This window comes from Manihot esculenta, chromosome 4, assembly GCF_001659605.2.
Source record: "Manihot esculenta cultivar AM560-2 chromosome 4, M.esculenta_v8, whole genome shotgun sequence".
Classification (NCBI taxonomy): Eukaryota; Viridiplantae; Streptophyta; class Magnoliopsida; order Malpighiales; family Euphorbiaceae; genus Manihot; species Manihot esculenta.
In genome coordinates, this window is record NC_035164.2 from 27,067,497 (window position 1) to 27,085,199 (window position 17,703).

General features: G+C 31.3%; 2 protein-coding genes across 3 annotated transcripts; one reads left to right on the plus strand and one right to left on the minus strand.

Annotated features, from left to right (window-relative positions):
• The first annotated feature begins 4,503 nt into the window (after positions 1–4,503).
• On the plus strand, positions 4,504–7,657 carry LOC110612511 (protein CHAPERONE-LIKE PROTEIN OF POR1, chloroplastic). 2 transcript variants are annotated; one of them, XM_043955563.1, is made up of 3 exons: positions 4,504–4,952; positions 5,997–6,357; positions 6,808–7,219. In XM_043955563.1, exons 1-3 carry the CDS (start codon positions 4,608–4,610, stop codon positions 6,846–6,848), a joined length of 747 nt encoding a protein of 248 aa, XP_043811498.1. In that variant the 5' UTR covers positions 4,504–4,607; the 3' UTR covers positions 6,849–7,219. The 2 variants fall into 2 exon arrangements, with proteins under 2 accessions (XP_043811498.1, XP_021608973.1); XM_021753281.2 differs by lacking the exon at positions 6,808–7,219 and adding an exon at positions 7,280–7,657 and having other exon boundaries at positions 4,506–4,952.
• A 1,897-nt stretch (positions 7,658–9,554) lies between these two features.
• On the minus strand, positions 9,555–15,325 carry LOC110613250 (protein ALTERED PHOSPHATE STARVATION RESPONSE 1). The gene is made up of 4 exons (XM_021754289.2): positions 13,802–15,325; positions 12,343–12,569; positions 10,864–11,087; positions 9,555–10,769 (listed from the first exon to the last, which is right to left on the minus strand). Exons 1-4 carry the CDS (start codon positions 14,700–14,702, stop codon positions 9,929–9,931), a joined length of 2,193 nt encoding a protein of 730 aa, XP_021609981.1. The 5' UTR covers positions 14,703–15,325; the 3' UTR covers positions 9,555–9,928.
• Between the last annotated feature and the right edge of the window lie 2,378 nt (positions 15,326–17,703).

Genomic DNA, 17,703 nt, shown 5'->3' on the forward strand with positions numbered 1-17,703 from the left:
AAGGATGTAAAAGAGTTATGTTGTAATATGACTTTATGTTATATGTTCAGAGTTATAGTATTGTGCTTGGCCCGAGTTGGATGATCCCTTTGTACATGAGTTTTATGTTATGTTGTTTCATGTGATGGACCGAGTTTGACATAGGGTATGCTGACCCTAGGGGTTCTATGAGTTCAGTCATAGTGCATACACAGGTCAAACTGGTTAAAGGTAAAGTTTTAAATGTTTTATGAAAATGTTGGATCATGTTTGGGGATTATACTGACTGTACAGGATGCATAGTAGGCTTGCTACGGGTCCCGGCGGCCTTATGCCGATCTGGATCCTAGCGCCGGTAGCGGTCCGGATTTCCGGGTCGTTACATCTCCTTCGTTTTTCTTAGAGTTGCGCATCAAATAACCCACCACATCAGATTGTGACTTCTTCTTTATTTTTATCCAAATCGCGCATCAACATCCCACTATTTCAGATTGCACAACCGTTAGAGAGCATGGAGGAGATCACCTTACTAGCATAAAAGCCTAATTGAAGAGAATTCACACATGAAAATGGTAATATAGATGCAACCTAAAATCAAAGCCAAAACGGAGATAAATGATGGGTAAGGAAGTGAACGTGGACACTTGAGGTATTCTTTTTCATTTTTGTAGTTTATTCTTATCATCCTCGACCATCTTTATCTCGTTTCTTCATGCTGTTTATTCTCTAAAACATGCAAATTTCCTATCACCATCATCAAAACGTGAGTTTGCTTCTTAGATTGATGTGGATTTTCCAACTTATCATATATTCTTTTCATTATATTATATTTTAGATTTTATTATCTTTTTACTTATTGGATTTTATTATATCTATATATTTTGAGATCTATTGGATTTTTTATTTGATTCTGAGTTTTTGTAATTTTGTGATTCATTGCATTTATTTGATTGAAATTTTGTTAAAACTTGTCAAAATTTTCTTAATTTATTGATGTTTGTTGTTTGATTATAATATAAATTTATATTATTATTACAATAGTATTTTTTTAATTTTATCTATAATTTAAGTATACATATTTATCTTAATTCAATTTCATATTAATCTACCTCCTAAATTATTTTTTTAAAATCCACTATAAATATTATTATAGTTTAAAAAAACATGATTAGCAATATAATTAAAAGTAAAAAAATATTAAAAAAATGATTAACAATATAATTGTAATTGTATTTTATACTAATTTAATTATCAATATATTTTATTCTTTCAATATACTTTTTCTACAAAGCCTTTCTTTTTTTTTTAATTTTCAATCTTATTGTTAATTATGTATATTTTTAATTAAAATAATAATTAGAATAGATTTCATAAAATGATAATTTATGAGGTGGGTTAGTCTGGAATTGGATTAATATAAATTGGTACACTTAAATAATTAATAAAACTGAAATACATATACTAATAATATCAAACATTTTAATATTATAAATTATAATTGTACTCTATATTTAAAAATTTATCAATTAAATTCTGAAATTAATTTTGAGTTTTTATCAATTGTATCGTTAGATTTATTGACATATTAAAAAGTTTTTAATGATCACAAAATCCAGTTCAGACCAACCCAAAATCGAAAACCAAAAATAAAAATCATTGGCAAAATTGCATCTAAATTCCAGCTATACCGTCCAGACCACCACCACCAATTCAAGGTAAACAATGATCGAGCAAGCGACTCCAAAAGACACCAAAAGGTAACCAATAGAGGAAAATACACTAGAGGAAACACAGCTCAAAGGACGACAAGAGTGCTTACAACTTATTATAAACCGACTGTAGAAATTTCAAAGCCGCCATCTTCACACACATGCAATAAAACTCCTATTAAACAGACATTGAGAACTCTCTTTAGAATAGATTACTGAGATACAGAGAAAATAGGATTTTACAATAATCGAGTAAATTTAGTCTGAGAGGAGGATCCCCTCTCCTTATATTCTTTTCCTTTGTCTGCTAATAACGTCTAATGGCCTTATTGCTATTGGGTCATCTATCTCTATCATACGGATACAGACGTATGAAAATACCAGATGCATGCTCTATGTTAAACGGTTATTTAATTCCCTCCTTGGCATACGTGTAAACAAGTCTGCTGGATGTATGGGCCGGCTGTCCCTTATCACTCTGGGTCTCAGAACCTGGGCCTCAGAATCGAGCCAGGTGTGAGAAGACTGAGGTCTACGGGAGGCCCGACCTCAAGGCCGGGTGGTCTAGGTCAGCTCGTTGAAGAGGTCCTTTGACCCTTAGATTAGAGTTGTCATCATGAGTTTGGCCTTGTATCGGGGTGAAGAAGCCCGGTGGTCATCAACACTTATAATATAGTACAATTAAAACACAGCTAAAGGAGAAGAAAGAAGAATAAACCATCGTAAGCACAAACCAAATACATCAAAAAATCAGCACTATATTTATATGCCTGCAATTAAAAATTTATAACCGTATCATCTAAACTGATATAAATATTTGTTAAATTTATTTTTTATTTAACTTAAAGGAATTACTCTAAATTATTTAATAGTATATAGTTAGGATATTATATATTTTCTTTTCAACCACATCCACTGTTACTGCTGCGGATCCCACAGAGCTAATGCAAGTAGAAGAGATGGAAGGGCCGGTACCATGGGTGGCAAAGATGCACAATCGGAGGTAATGCAACTCATCAAAATGACAATTGAAGCTTAGATTAAATTAATTAAATAATGGCAGATTTTATTGAATTTCAAGATTTGTGGATTAGAGAATTGGGATTTTGTGATTTTATAGATTAAAATGGCTTGGGATTTTATTGGTTTTTCTTTTTTTCATGTAGTATGAGATTTGTTCTCATTAATTGTAAAAGACATATGTATGCATTTGTCTTCTTTTCTATTTGTTTAATGAAAGGACAAGTTATGCAAAGTTATGTTTGTACTTTTAAGCTTCTTTTCTGTATATCCAAGCAGCTTATATAATTAGCCAATTTTCATTTATAAACCATAATCATGTTATACAATTGATTTTGAACATAGTCCAAAACTAAGATTAATGCTACACAAAAAAAAATGGACATAATAATGCAGGATTTATTAAAACCAGTAAACTAATTTCATTACAATAATTTTACTCTTATTTGGAAGGCCCAAAATTAAAAAATTTTAAAAAAAATATTTTTTAAAAAAATAAATTATATTTAAAAAACCAATAGTGTAAAAGTTTAATTTTCCTTGAATTTCTATGAAAAATGATTTTGAATTAAAAGTAAATCTTCCTAAAATTGTTATAATTTTGTAAAAAATAATTTCACTTATTTATATCAAATTACTTAATTAGCCCTTTAGAAACTTTTTCTTTTAATTTTTAATTTTTATTTGTTTTAATTTTAAATTGATTTTTATTTTTTAATTAATAATTACTCTTTACACAAATTATTTTAATTTAATATCGACTATTAATATTTAATATATTTATAATTAATATTAAAAAATTTATTATATTATTTTATTAATTTAAATATATATATATTTTTTATATTTTTAATGGTAAAATATTATGTAAAATTTATACTTTAAATGTTATAAAATATTAATAATAATTTTTCAATAAATATGATAAAAATGATTGTTATTTATAAAAATAAATATTTATATTTAATTTAAAAATAATAAAAATATAAATAAATAAATTTAATTTAAATTTATTATTAATTTATCTAATATAAAAGAGTTTAATTAAATTCTATTACAATTAGATTGATTTCAAATAATTGAATTTTATTAATAGAATTCAATTTTTTTTTAAGAAATACATATCAAATAAGAGTTTTAATTTACCAATTTTAAAAATAACATTAAAAACGTTGCTAAAATATAAAAAAAAAATAGTAATTAGTTCCTCTAGAGATTTGAGTAGTTAATTGTTTATTATTTAATTTAATTAATTAATTAATTTCTTAATTTAAAAAAAATATTAAAATATTTTTATAATAAGATATAAGGTTCTATTTACAACCTGAATAAAAATTCATTTAAATTTTTAAATTTTTTATAGTTACAAATAAACTCCTAAACTAATTTAAATAGATATAAATTACACAAAATTATTTAAAGAAATAATTATCTGAATAAATATATATTTAAATTAATTTAAAAATTTATTTATACCTATAAAAATTTAAAAATTTAAATGAACTTTTATATATAGTTTATGAGCTAAATAATACTTTGTCTTATTATAAATATATTTTAATATTTTTTTAAAATTAAAAAATTAATTTCTCCATATTAAAAATCAAATAATAAACACTTAACTACTAGAAAAATTAATTATTAAATTTTTTAAATTTCAGCATTGGTAAATTAATAATATTTTTTTTTCAACTAAATAATTATTATTTTTTATCTAATTTTTATATAGTATTGTTGCTATTCCTGCCTGTCATCTATCATCACAACTAAAATAATCAAGCCATCTACATGGAACAAACAGCAATGCCGCAGCTACAGCAAAACATTTCTCCGATTAAAAAAAATCTATAGCGCTTGGACGCGAGAAAATAACATCTTCCAAGTGTTTTGTCCACAAAAATGGCTGCGGCCGCGCTCTCCGTCCGGCCCAACCACATCCCTCCCGGCTCACCCTTCCCCTGGCCACCGGTCCACCTTCACAACTACGCCGTAACAACTACCCAAATAAAGTCTTTAAAAAATGAGCCTTGGAGGGCTATAATCGTCCCCACTTCGCGCCGCCCTTTTGCGGCGGGTGGCGTGCGAGCCGCTTCCCGAGCCGACGACTCTGCGCCGTTTGAGATGTCGGTCGAGAACGCTCTCAAGCTTCTCGGCGTCTCCGAGAACGCGTCTTTCGATGACATATTGCGCGCCAGGAAAGCCATTCTCGCTACGTGTAAGGATGACCAGGACACGATTGCACAGGTTATTTCTGTGTTTTCTTTTCCTTTTTCTTAATAAAAAGAAATTGGTTCTTTCAGTTAATTTTGAATTTGTGCCTTTAAAGTTTAACATTTCAATTTCATTTCTTAGCTTTAAATTCGAAACTTTCAAGATTTTTGTGCGATTAGTACAATTAGAATGAGAGCTTTGATATTTTAGCTTAGAAAATGATAGAAATCTGATTCTGAGTTTGACGCATAATTGGAATTATCTTGTCATCTGTGTGTAGTTCGATTTGAATGGATAATTGGCTTTTGTATTGAGCCTTGGATTTATTTTTGAAGCTTACATGTCAAGTGAAGTTGCTATCTGTTATATCTATTCAGCTTTGATTCATTAGGCTGCTAGTAGTTAGATCCTGGAACTGTTTAGGTAGTTTTCTTGTGTCTTGTGTAATGGTTCACACGGGTAATTCTATTGTTTAAGGTATGAATTAGTGAAATTCCAGCTTTATCTAGCTAGTTCATGTCAGTTCTTTTGTGAGATTTAACGTGTCACTGTCTTGTGAATTTGTAGAGCTTGTTGACTAGATCTTTATGGAATTTATCGCTTGTAACTTGATATCCTTGATTTTATTGCTTATTAAGCTCCAAATTTGACATCTCATATTTGTCTATTATTTGAAGATTGTCGAATGGTATGAAGCTCACTCAGTCCTGCAATGTTTTCTTGATGTCATTAATCAAAACTGCTGGAAGGTGTAAAAAAAAAAATTTAATTTTTACCGTTTTACTATCAATATTTTGCTTATATGTAGACCCAACCCATTATAGTCCTGCATGCTATAAAACTCGTGTTAATTTAGGAAGTCCCTTTTGGTTGCAATTTCGTTATGTTAACATAAATATGGTTGAATACATACTGTTAATTGTTGTGAGCTTTTTTTTTTTTGTCAGGAGAAAGTTGTATATTGATGATATTAGTACTATAATAATAGTAATGGTTCAGATGATTTATGTTTCTTATCAATATTGTTGTTAATTTTGTATTAGGTTCTTATCAATATTGTTGTTAATTTTGTATTAGGTTGAGGCTGCATATGATATGTTGCTTATGCGAAGCTTAACTCAACGTCGATCCGGAAAAGTCACAAATAGTGCCATCCGGTATGCCGATGTCAAGCCCCTAAATGGCCCTGGGTTGGGATCAGTACCTCAGTGGCTGCAGACAACTATGAAAAATATACCCATTTCAGTTGAAACACCATCAACTGGTGATTTGGGAATACAAGCAGGAGTTTATGGAGCTTTGATGGTTTTAACTTATGTTAATGGGGCTACCACATCATCGATGACACTTTATGCTGGGGCAGATGTTCCTGGGCTGATATTAGCTACAAGTTTTGGGGTTTCCTTGTACTTCATGACCAGAAGGAATATGAAATTAGGTAACGAGCTCTCTTTGTAACTTGCCAACTGTATGAATATGTGTGGGACACATTCCGTGTTGTATTCCATGCCGTGTCCTGTTGACATAGGTACGACACGACAAAATGAAGTGTCGGAGAATTAGAGTATGTAAGGAAGCAACATAGCAGAGTCATTATTTTCTTAATGTGGTAGCAAAGATTCTTTGTAAGTCACATTTTTAGTCGTGACTATAGTGCAAAGCCAAAGATGTTGCGTTTTGTCAAGTCATAGTTTGTAACCACAACTTGTTCTCATCTGCACCTCATGTCCTTGTACCATGACTTTGAGATTGAATTCAAACTAACCTCATTTGGTAAATAAGTTTTTAGACGCCTCTTTTTAGTAATTATGTTTTTTAAATACATCCTTTTGTAAATTGTTCTTTATCTAATGTGAAATTGAGTAGCTTACTCCTGCTGTTTCTGCAGGCTATGAACAGAGGAAGGGGTTTATAGCATTTTTCTTTTAGTAGAAGTGATTTACTCTCTATTATTTAGTCTGTTAATGAGTTTGCCTCATCAAGGTCAGATCTTTCTGTCATCTTGAAGGTCCTCTTTTCCTTCTTTTCCTATGTTTGTTGTTGACTATGGGAACATAGGCTAAAGTGGTGTCCCCATGTAAAAAAGGGTTGGATACGGCACTAATGGTTCTAGTTGAAACCTTGTGTTTAAGACCTTGTCTGAAGTCAGAATCTCTCACTTGTTTCCCCTTCCTCTAATTGTAAATTAGGAAAGGTTGATTTTCAATATAGTAGTTGATCTCGTATGAAATATACTGATACTTGTTACAATAGAAGCTACATGATCTGCACAAATTTAGAAAAGTCCCAATTTCTCTAGAAATTCAGATTGACTGAGAAAATTGGATATCTTCTAATATGATTCTCTTTCATGTCTGCAGGGAGGGCCACTGTAATAACTTTGGGAGGGCTTGTGGCTGGAGCTGTGATGGGATCAGCAGTTGAGAATTGGTTGCAGGTGGACGTGGTGCCATTTCTTGGCTTACACTCTCCTGCTGCTGTAGTTAGTGAATTCATTCTCTTCTCTCAATTCTTAGTTTCCCTATACCTAAGGTATGATTAAGGGAAGATTGTACTTGTAATTGAACAGTGAAACTTGTAGTTATTCATTTGCATGATCATACCCAAGCTTTTTTTTATTAGGATGTGTATCATTGCATATTGTACAAAACTAATAATAGAATGTAGAGAAACTTGATCAATCTGTGAAATCTGCTTTAGAATTGCAATAAACATGTACTTTCTCTTTTGTGTTTTAAGGATGATAAATCCATCATCTTTGGACATTGGGAAAACTGATGTAAATGGAAAACATGCAAATCCTTTTGGGAGTTCTGTACTCTAAAATATGAACACAAGGCTGTTAACAAATGAAACACTCAATAGCTGACTGCTCCTTTAGTTACCTGCTTATTTCGAACTTGAGTTGCAATGTTTTGATAGTCACTGTGTGCCAAAGCTATATTATATTCATGAAGTGTACATGGATGAGATGATTAGGTTCTTTTCAATAGTTTATACTGCTTCATTGACTAGTTGTCTGTAAGGCTAACAGAGCATACCAATTGTCAGGACACTACACCAAAAGATTTGGGGCCACTTCCTCGATTGCCAACTTGAGTAAAGTTTATTTGTTTTACTCTTTTTGTAATGTTATGGCCAAAGGCAAGGCTTTTTATAATTCTGTTTTGTTCGTGAAAAATAATTTGTATTTAGAAAATAGTTTTCAATTAGATAATTTATTTTTTATTTTTATTTTTATTTTTATTTTAAAAAAAATTAAATATATTAATAAATTTAAATATCTCTTATAAAATTTTCAAAACGGAGAAAATGACTTTCTTTTAAAAAGAGAAGTTATTTTTTAAAAGTAATTTAATTTTTTTTATTAGAAAATTTTTTTCTATTGATTAATTTTCTTAAAAAAAGTATTTTTAAAATAAATAGAGACTAAAAAAATATTTATAAATAAAATAAAAATAAAGTTGAAGGATAAAATAATTTTTTATAAAAAGTTGATGGTAAATTATGTATTTGAAAAAAAAAAAAAAGGAAAAGAAGAAAAGCTTCAGTTTTATTATAATTAGAAGCAAGCGAAGAATTAAAGCTCGTTGCCATTAGGAGACCTATCAATTCCATTGCAGAGCAAGCCATATGTTTTTATCAGACTTTGTGCCCTTTGATGTGATGGATCACTTCTTTCTAATAATTTTCTATTATGATTCTTCAGTATATACCGTAAGCGCATGCATACCAGATTTTTTCCCACAAAAGTCTAGTATACTAGATTTGTTCACCATAATTTGAAGTGAATTTACCATTTTACTTTATTTTTATTTTTATCTAATTTTTAAATTGTGGAATAACTTTATTCTCACAACTTAAGTAATATACTATAGGAATTAGATTATTCGACAATTAAAAATTAAAGTGAAGAATTAAGAAAATTTTAAAAAATTAAAAGATAAAGAGAATAAAAATAGAGAATTGAGAATAAAAATTTTCAACTAAAAACAAAAGTCAAACCATCAAATCAGAAAAATAATATTCATTATTTTCAGATAAAATCCTGCAACTGTCAGTTATGATGGCATAAAATGTCATGCAAGTCATTATTACAGAATTTTCCAATTAATTCCTAGAAAAGAAAAAGAAAGAAAATTGATATTTAGTATAATCATCCGCCATTTGTTATTTTGGCAAATAACTTTTTTTTTTTCAAAGAAAACTACCATTTAACAAAACATGCAAGTGTAACGCTTTGTTTGCATATAAAGAAAGATAGAAAGAAAAATAAATTTATTTTATTTAAAAAAAATAAATGAAAAGAAAAAAATTATTAATTTACCCTTATTATATAAATTACTCATTAAAAAATACAAATAAAAACTAAATGATATTTATAAAATTTTCAATTTATTGTGCACTTTTTGAGTTAACTTTCTCACTATTTTGGAATAATATCTAAAAAAAAGGCAAGTAATATTTTCTCTTCACCAAAAATTTTCCCTCTTAAACCAAACAAGGGAAAATGTCTTGTGGATATTAATTTCCACTTAATATTTTCCTTCCTCCCCTTTTCACCTTATCCAAACACAACATAAAAGTCACCAAATATGTAACTCTACTATCATTAATTTAAAACTCAGTCCAAGAGAAAATGAAATAGCTTATCTAGTATCTACCTTGATTTGTACAATAAAATTACACACGTAAACCAAAAAAAAAAAAAAAAAAAAACTACTCAACACTAGAGTATGCTTACAAGGGGAGTGCCTACTTGAATTTCCCTCTCTGCATTTCTTGTTAATAAAGAAGCAAGAAATCAGGAAACTTTCAAGTCTTTGCAACAAAAATGTAGGCCACACAATACAACATCCATTCACAATAAACAATTAGCAATCCATGGTAAGAAAAAGACTTGCTACAAATGCAAATTAATTTGTCGAAGCGAGCTGCTTCGACGTTATATAATGTACAAGCAATCCAGATACCTGATATACTTGAAGCACATCTTCAAGCTTTTTCTGTCAACTGTCAATTTCTTCAACCTGAGCACCTTCAATATATGATAGGTTAGCTAGTTTCCCAGCACTCTCACTGCAGTTCACAAGGTCATTGTACATTTTCATAGAAGCCTTGGAGAACTCTGTTAAGGATTTGAAAACTGTTGAAAATCCTGCCTGAAATCCACTTAATGTGATCCTCTGTGTTTCTTGCATGCTGTTGTGGTGTTTTTCCTTTTCGATCTCTAGCTTCTTTCTAACTATGTCCAACTGATCTTTCTTCTCTGTCAAGTGGTCACTGTGATGTTCCTGTTCTTGACTGGTTTTGAATTCTATAAGCTTGGATTCAAGAAACTTGGTCTCAGTCTTTTGCATTGCCAGTGTTCTTCTGTCAAATTGTTTTGCAAGATTGTCAACTTTCCTCTTTTGTTGTTGTTCCTCCCCTTGCTGAGTCCACAAAGCCCTCACATCCTTTGAAAAGCTCCTCAATGCAAATGATACTGATTTAATTGGTAAGTTCTCCATCAAAGATAACCAATTATGGCAGATCACAAGTAATGGTGGACCAGTGGCTCGATATGGTGCTGCTGAACTCCTGCTGCGTCGCGAGTAGAATTCAACCTCGGGGACTAAGAACTTGGTTAGCCAACCGTGGAGAGCTTCAACATATGCTTTTTGTGCTCCAACATACTCAGTAAAGCATGCACGCCAATTGTGAATCTCAGCCTCAAGTTGAAGCGTCGCAAGCCGGTGAGAATCATTGCAGAATTTTCCACATGCAGGGCTAGCAAAAGATTTTACTTCAAAGAGAATCTTGTTTTGGGTTTCATGGGATTCCAACATGACCTTCCAAGTGTGAGTTAGGCTGCACATTTATTGAAGATAAAATTAAAGAAAATGAAAAGCCAGAATGAAAAATGATTATGCTTTTCCTTTTTGAGGGTAACTTAGTAACTTACCCTTTCAAGAGTTCTATTATTTGAGGTTGTAGTTCTTCATCTCTAAGCTTTTCAATTCTCTTTGAGATTGACTCAGCACTTCGAATTGCAACCAAAATCCTAGCATACAAATCTTTTACTACAGCTCTCGTCTTGTCCATTGCAAGTTCATCATCTCCTCGAACATCCTGGTTACTTAGCCGTGAACATTTTTTTTCATAAGTTTTCCATGTTCTATCTCCAGCCTGATGTACAGAAAATAAAATAACCAATCAGACTAATAGAAAGAAGAAACAGAGGACAAATTCTCCCGAATCAGAAACTCAATTCTAGCAACACCCTGGAAACCTAAAGTTGATACCCTATAGGATGTGGTTACTGTTTAAACAATAAATGGCATAAATTGTATTTTTCCAACTAACCTCTTGTATTCAACTTTAAAAGCATGGTCAGGGATATTTAATTTTATTCCTATCTATTGCATATTTGACTTTGTGATCCATGGAGTTTGTCAAAGATATTGGTTCTTGGCAAAATTTGTCAAGAGAACTCATGTACAGAGTTGAAATTTATAGAACCTTTTTTTCTTCCTGGAGAATATTATAGGGTTGGCATTCACATGAATTTCACTGTTATGTCCTAAATTATATAGAGTTTCGCTTATTGACTCAGTGCTGATGCTGAGCCTCTAGGCACTTCTTTCTTTCGCTTACTCATTGCTTCTGTGTAGACATGCATTCTGCTCCAACTTAGATGTTTATTTTCACAGTGCTGCTCAAAGCGCCTGCATCTGTTGTTTATGCAAATTGCATAATGCTAATGGATCCCACATCTCTGTTGTCTCCACAATGCCATGAATCAATTTATACTTCCTCTGTCCCACAATATCTGTCGTTTAAGGTTTATTCACCCAAATCACAATAAGGCTAATTAATAGCCTTAATTTTAGAAAAGTTTATAATAATTTGCCTGAAGTACCATTTAGATAGTCATATTTTTTTCTAATATTAGTATTAAATAACTTGAAAATTAGTAAGGGTATAATTGAAAAATAAAAATTAAGTTCATCTTGAAATTCTCAAAGCTAGAGATAATTTGGGATCAAAAAAATTCTCTAAAGGACTGTGGTAGTACTAAGAAAACACTATATTGATAATTCACTTAATTTTGTTGTTTTAACAAGATAAGGAACAATTGGGTAATATTGTGTGTTTTCTCTATTGAGGTGTGTTTATATACAAATTACAAGATCTTGTTAAGGCAACTCCTAAGAATCTTCTATCAATCAATTAGTATCAATTAGCCTATGATTATGTACATGTTATGTTCACACCCTAACAGTGTTGTATATTGTCAAATCTCCTACATTCGGGGTTCTAAGCATTTGACGCTCAACTTCATGTTAATTTGTCTCACTAATGATCCAAGAATTTGTAAAGTTAGTCTCATTGAAAATAAATTACAAAGAATATGAAGACAGTTTACGGTGATTTAATTTACCTTGATTTCTTCATAGAGCTTCTTCTCCCAAGCATACAACCTCCCAAGTGTCAGTGAATGGCTTCCTGAATCCATTCCTCCATATTCATCAAATAGATCATTCTTATATTCTGTCCAAGTTGATGAACTTTTAGAACTGGAAGCCACAAGACTCTTGCATGATGAAGGCTTAGATGAAGATGCGGAACGATGCCATGTAATAGCTTGAATGAGTTTTGTTGAGTTCTCTGCAATAAAAAAATCACAAGGGCTAGTTTTGTGAGGCTCATTCAACAAATTATAGCATAAATAGCAGATAGAAAAACTCGAGAAAGAATGAAAGTAGAGAGATAAACTCAGCCTAAGAAATCAAGAGAAACATTCAATTTGATCATTAGAGTGTAAATTCACTAATGAATCTCAGGTATATCTCATGAAATATTGGCTCTAATATCCACAAAATTATCACCAAGGAAAAGATGGGGAAGCAGAAAAGAAACAGAAGCATGATACAGATAGAAGGTCAACAAACAATGAGTTATAACTTAGGAATAACAGAGAAACCAAATGTAGCAGATGGTCTTAATTTTGTCAGCAAAACGCAACTTCTATCACTAATCAATCTTGTATATACTTTTGCTTATTCATATTTTCTTAACAATATGGTGTTAAAGAAAGAAAAAGAAACTAAAGGCCAACCATAGATCTTTTAAAAAGATAGGAGTTAAAAAGTCATAATATCAGTGGAAGATAAAAGATAATCCAAAGCAATAGAAGAGAAGAATTAGACATGCAAACCAAAAGAGAAAATGAATAAGACAAAGGAATTCCTAGACAAAAGGAGACAAAGAAAAATTGACATACCAAACCTAATTGGTTCAAGAAAGTGAAAAAAGTGGGTTTGGTAGCTTAATCAGCATAATAATGTGCAATAAATAACCAATTTAAAGGCATTGGAAGAAGATTCTTGTAGTAAATAATAGCAAATATTCTACCTTTCTGAACAAAGGACAAGATTTATTGACTTACATTAGTAGAACAAAATGAAGGAAAAGCAACATGTAAAGAACCAATACTGGAAATGTTCACACCCAACAAATAAATTCTATATAGCAGTTCCAAACTAACTAATACTAATGCAATCACAGAGTATGTTATCTTTACCTGAAACCCAAAAAGACAAATATATATATCACATCTTATAAATCCTCCAGAACAGTCTGTAGTTTCACTCAGCATATTGGGTTGGAAACTCTTAAATATGTTAAGAATAACTTGAAAAGTTTTCATTAATGAAATTAACAAAAAAAAGGATGGAAAGTGAAAAATACATTGAAGATGAGGAAATAGAGCAAATGAAAAAAAAAAAAAGAATAAGAAAAAGAAACATTGGTTTCTTAGAATACTTGTTTCCAGCAGAAAACTGAAAGAAAATGATATTTACTAACAAAGAATACAAGTACATGAAAAGTAGATAGACCTTTTATTTCCTCCAAGCCAGATTGCAAATGAACTCGATTAGCCTCTAGCATCCGTGAAACATCCTTGCCAGAATCATAAGCTCTAATGAAATGGTCTTCAATATCTTTCAAAGCCTCTAATAGCTCTCTACCTCTCTCTGGTGTATCAATAACTGTAAGCCCCTTCTGCTCACATTGGCTCCCATTAGCACATCCTTCCACCACCTTAACCTCACCATTTCCACTTTCCTCAAGCTCTGATTTTCCTTTCTCCTCCATGACCACAGCTTTTTTATCTTCTTCTTCTTCTTCTTTTTCTTCTTCTTCTTCTCTTGCCCCTTCTTCCTCTAGCTCTGGGATCCCCTCCTCTTCCCTCACTACCCTAAAGTCATCATCAGAACTTCTCATATAACCACCAATAATTTCAGGTCTCATTGTATCAAATGGGTTAAAGAAATCCCACCCAAAATCTGCCTGTGGTGACTGTGGCATAGGTGGTGGCATTTGCATGTAAAAGTACCCAAAACTTTGCTCCTCCTCTCTCTCCTCTTCTTCTTTGGTCTCTTCTTCCTCTCCAGAATCTGAAGAAGTTGTGGAACTACAAGACTCGCAGGCAATGGCTTCATGGGTTGTCGACTCAGATGGTCCTTGTTGAAGAAACATTGGATTTGTAATCGTATTTTGTTCAACAGGGTGTGGAGGTGGAGGGAAAGTGATGAGAAACGGTGAAGTTGGTGAAGAATGGCGAGCTACAAAGAGCTTTATAGCAGCTGCTACAGCATAGAGAGATTGACAGTATCTACAATGTGCCTCTGCAAGTGCATATCTTCTCTCTACAGCTAGTTTCAGCTGCCGTTTTCTCTCCTTACAGATAGATACCACTTCTTCTTCTTCTTCTAGCTTGGAAGCAACACATCCCATGATTTCTACGGTTTAAAGGTGGAGTTTCTTCGGCTTGAATAGGCGTGGAAGCTGCCTTTAGAGAAACGGGAGACTGAAAAGCGAGAAAGGTGGTTCTTTGAGAGAATCCGAGTGTTCTTTTAGGACAAAAAGGAAGTGGGGCTCTTCCGAGCTGGGTTTTGTTTGTGTGTGAGGAATAGTTCTAGAGATTAAAGCTTGGAAATGTAGCTTTTGGATAAATTTCGGAGCAACCACTTTCATCTTTCGTTGCAGAAAGGCGTATTTCGGCTTAGAAACTTAGCTCTCGGAGAAATTTCACAAGAACCCATTTCTTACCTTGGCCGCAGAGAAGCGCAGAGAGAGAGAGAGAGAGAGAGAGGAGGTTAGGCTGGGCAGGAAAAATACATTGACAGCAGAAAGATTTTTTTTTTTAACGGAAAAAGTCCATTTTTAAACAGAAAGACTGGAACTTTTTTCTGTGCAGGGGTGATTTTCTCTCTTGTATTAAGAACAAACCCACTTAAAAACAGCAGAACAAGTGATTAGCAAAGGTGATGAAGAGAGGGAGGGGGAGAGAGAGAGAGAGAGAGCAGATGGCAGAGCAAAGGGGTGGACAGAGACAATAGGTGGTAAGGAGAGGTAGGGGCTCGAGAAAGAGAGAGAAGAGAAAGGAGGGGGAACTCTTTTAAACCCTTTTAATATTAAGTTTTTTTTTTAATTATTTCAATTAAATTTCTTATTTTTCTTTTTTTAGTAAAATATCAATTTTAACCTTAAAGTATATTCCGTTAGATACATTCTTAAACTTTTTTTAATCCAAATAAATCTTTTAACTATTTAAATATATTAAATAAAATCTTTAAATTTTAATTATAAATTAAATATATTTTTATAAAATATATAAATCTTTTAAATTTTAAAAATATTAAATAAAGTATTTAAATTTTTAAAATATTTTAAATAAATTATTATTTTTAATTCAATTTTTTTTCATATTCTATTAACATTTTTTAGTGATATATGATAGTTCATATGCTCTACTGATCTCTTAATAAAATAATTAATATCATATTTCATTAAATTATATTAAATTAATAATAAAATTTTTAAATCGCTCAATAAATCTTAAACTTGTTACTCTCTTTTTTTCATAACATTATTTTTTATTTATTTTAAATATAAATTATTTATTGAACTAAATAATATAATACTATTTGATACATTAAAAAAAAATTCATTACATACCCAAGAACCACTCTATACTCAACTAATAAAACTACCAAATAACTGTTTTTCAAACTCATTCTTGGACCTAAATATTCTAATTCTTATTTCGATAATTAATAAATAATTGGTGTGTTATTAATTATTTTCAAAAGTGTTTGTATTGAGCTTGTAGGTCCCTTACTAATATAAATGAAATTGCTTCGGTCTTCAAAAGCAAAAAGTGTCTATTTTGGAAGCATACCACAAGAAAGGGATCGGAAAAAAATCTCTGGTTTATATTTTGTCAATTTATTCATTGTAAATTTCAATTAATTAATTGTGATGGTTTAAGGTTTCTTGCATTTCTAAAAGTTTTTTAGATATGATCAATTTTTTAAGCAATCGACTTTCGGGGACTAAAATGAAATTTTTCAAAAAAAGTGATTTTAAAATTATTCTTTATCAAAATAAAAGATCTAAAAATATAGGTTATAAAAATTCAAACGGATTGAAAAATGGATTTTTATAACCTAAGTTATGATTTTTCAAAGATTTAAAATATTATTTTTGTGCCTCCTAAAGTCAAACTTTCGGCTTTCGAAAGTAAGGGACAGAGACAAAAGTCTCACACTTTCGGCCGCCGAACATTAACCTTCGGCCGCCGAAAGTGGGATTTCAGTATGCCCCTTAAGCCAAAAGTTCGGCTTCCAAAATTGAGGGATAGAGACGAAAGTCCCACACTTTCGGCCGCCGAACATTGACCTTCGGCCGTCGAAAGTGAGTTTAAGTCTGCCTCCGAAGTCTAAATTTCGGCTTCCGAAAGCGAGGGGCAGAGATGAAAGTCCCATATGTTCGGCCGCCGAACTTTGACTTTAGGCCGCCGAAAGTCCATTTTTAAAGGATGATGTTCTTCACCTCAAATGGTTTGGCCGCCGAACTTTAGCCTTAGGCAGCCGAACCTGAGTTTTTCTGAGCACGATATAATGGTTATTTCTGAACATAAACGGCTCTATTTGCATTTAATGTACCTCCAACAGCCATATTTATGACTGAACTATAAATACAATGAGTTTTTGATATGAAAAGGTTACAACAACCATCTAAGCAAATACTTATTGAGATTACAGCTTTTTCACTCTCTCTCTATCAAAACCTTGAGGCAAAACATTAATTTCTTGAAAGATCGTTTTGAGTTGTAATTGTTTGGCTTTTCTAGAGTGAGTAAAAGTTGTTGAGTGATTTTACAGTAGTGGGTGTGGTATTGAGCAAATGATTGCTCTTGAGTTGAAAAAGAGAATTATAAAGAGCAAAGACTTGCTCTAAGATTGTAAGGAGTTTTAATCTTCACCCAAAAAAGATTTGATAGTGGAGTTGAACTCTCAATGAGGGCCTTGAGGAGAGGACGTAGGCTTGAGATAGCTGAACCTCTATAAATCATTGTGTTGATCATTCTCTTCTTTATTGCCTTCTAATTTATCTTTTTGTCTTAAATTTTTTATAAATCCAATTCACCCCTCTTGGGTTGCTTCAAGGGACAACACTCATAATTCTAGAAATTGAAAAAAATCGGAGTTGTTGACTATTAGTTGATATTATTTGAAGATTAAATTAAAAAAAAGTTATTTTACCTATTTATTAATATGTATATTATCTTTTTTATTTATCTATTACAAAAATAAAATAAATATGACATATTAAATAAAAAAATTCAAAAATTACAAATGAAAAAATAAATTGTATGATATAATAATTGAATAATTAAAAAAAATTATTATTTAGTTTTCATAATTTATTGATACTAACTATGTAGTCTCTT

Coding starts and splice junctions, on each gene's coding strand:
- LOC110612511 (XM_021753281.2), top strand. CDS start 4,608: ATGGCTGCGGCCGCGCTCTCCGTCCGGCCCAACCACATCCCTCCCGGC. Junction 4,953..5,996: donor ACCAGGACACGATTGCACAG/GTTATTTCTGTG, acceptor ATTTTGTATTAG/GTTGAGGCTGCATATGATAT. Junction 6,358..7,279: donor CAGAAGGAATATGAAATTAG/GTAACGAGCTCT, acceptor TCATGTCTGCAG/GGAGGGCCACTGTAATAACT.
- LOC110613250 (XM_021754289.2), bottom strand. CDS start 14,702: ATGGGATGTGTTGCTTCCAAGCTAGAAGAAGAAGAAGAAGTGGTATCT. Junction 12,570..13,801: donor TGGCTTGGAGGAAATAAAAG/GTCTATCTACTT, acceptor TTTTTATTGCAG/AGAACTCAACAAAACTCATT. Junction 10,770..10,863: donor ATAATAGAACTCTTGAAAGG/GTAAGTTACTAA, acceptor ATAAATGTGCAG/CCTAACTCACACTTGGAAGG.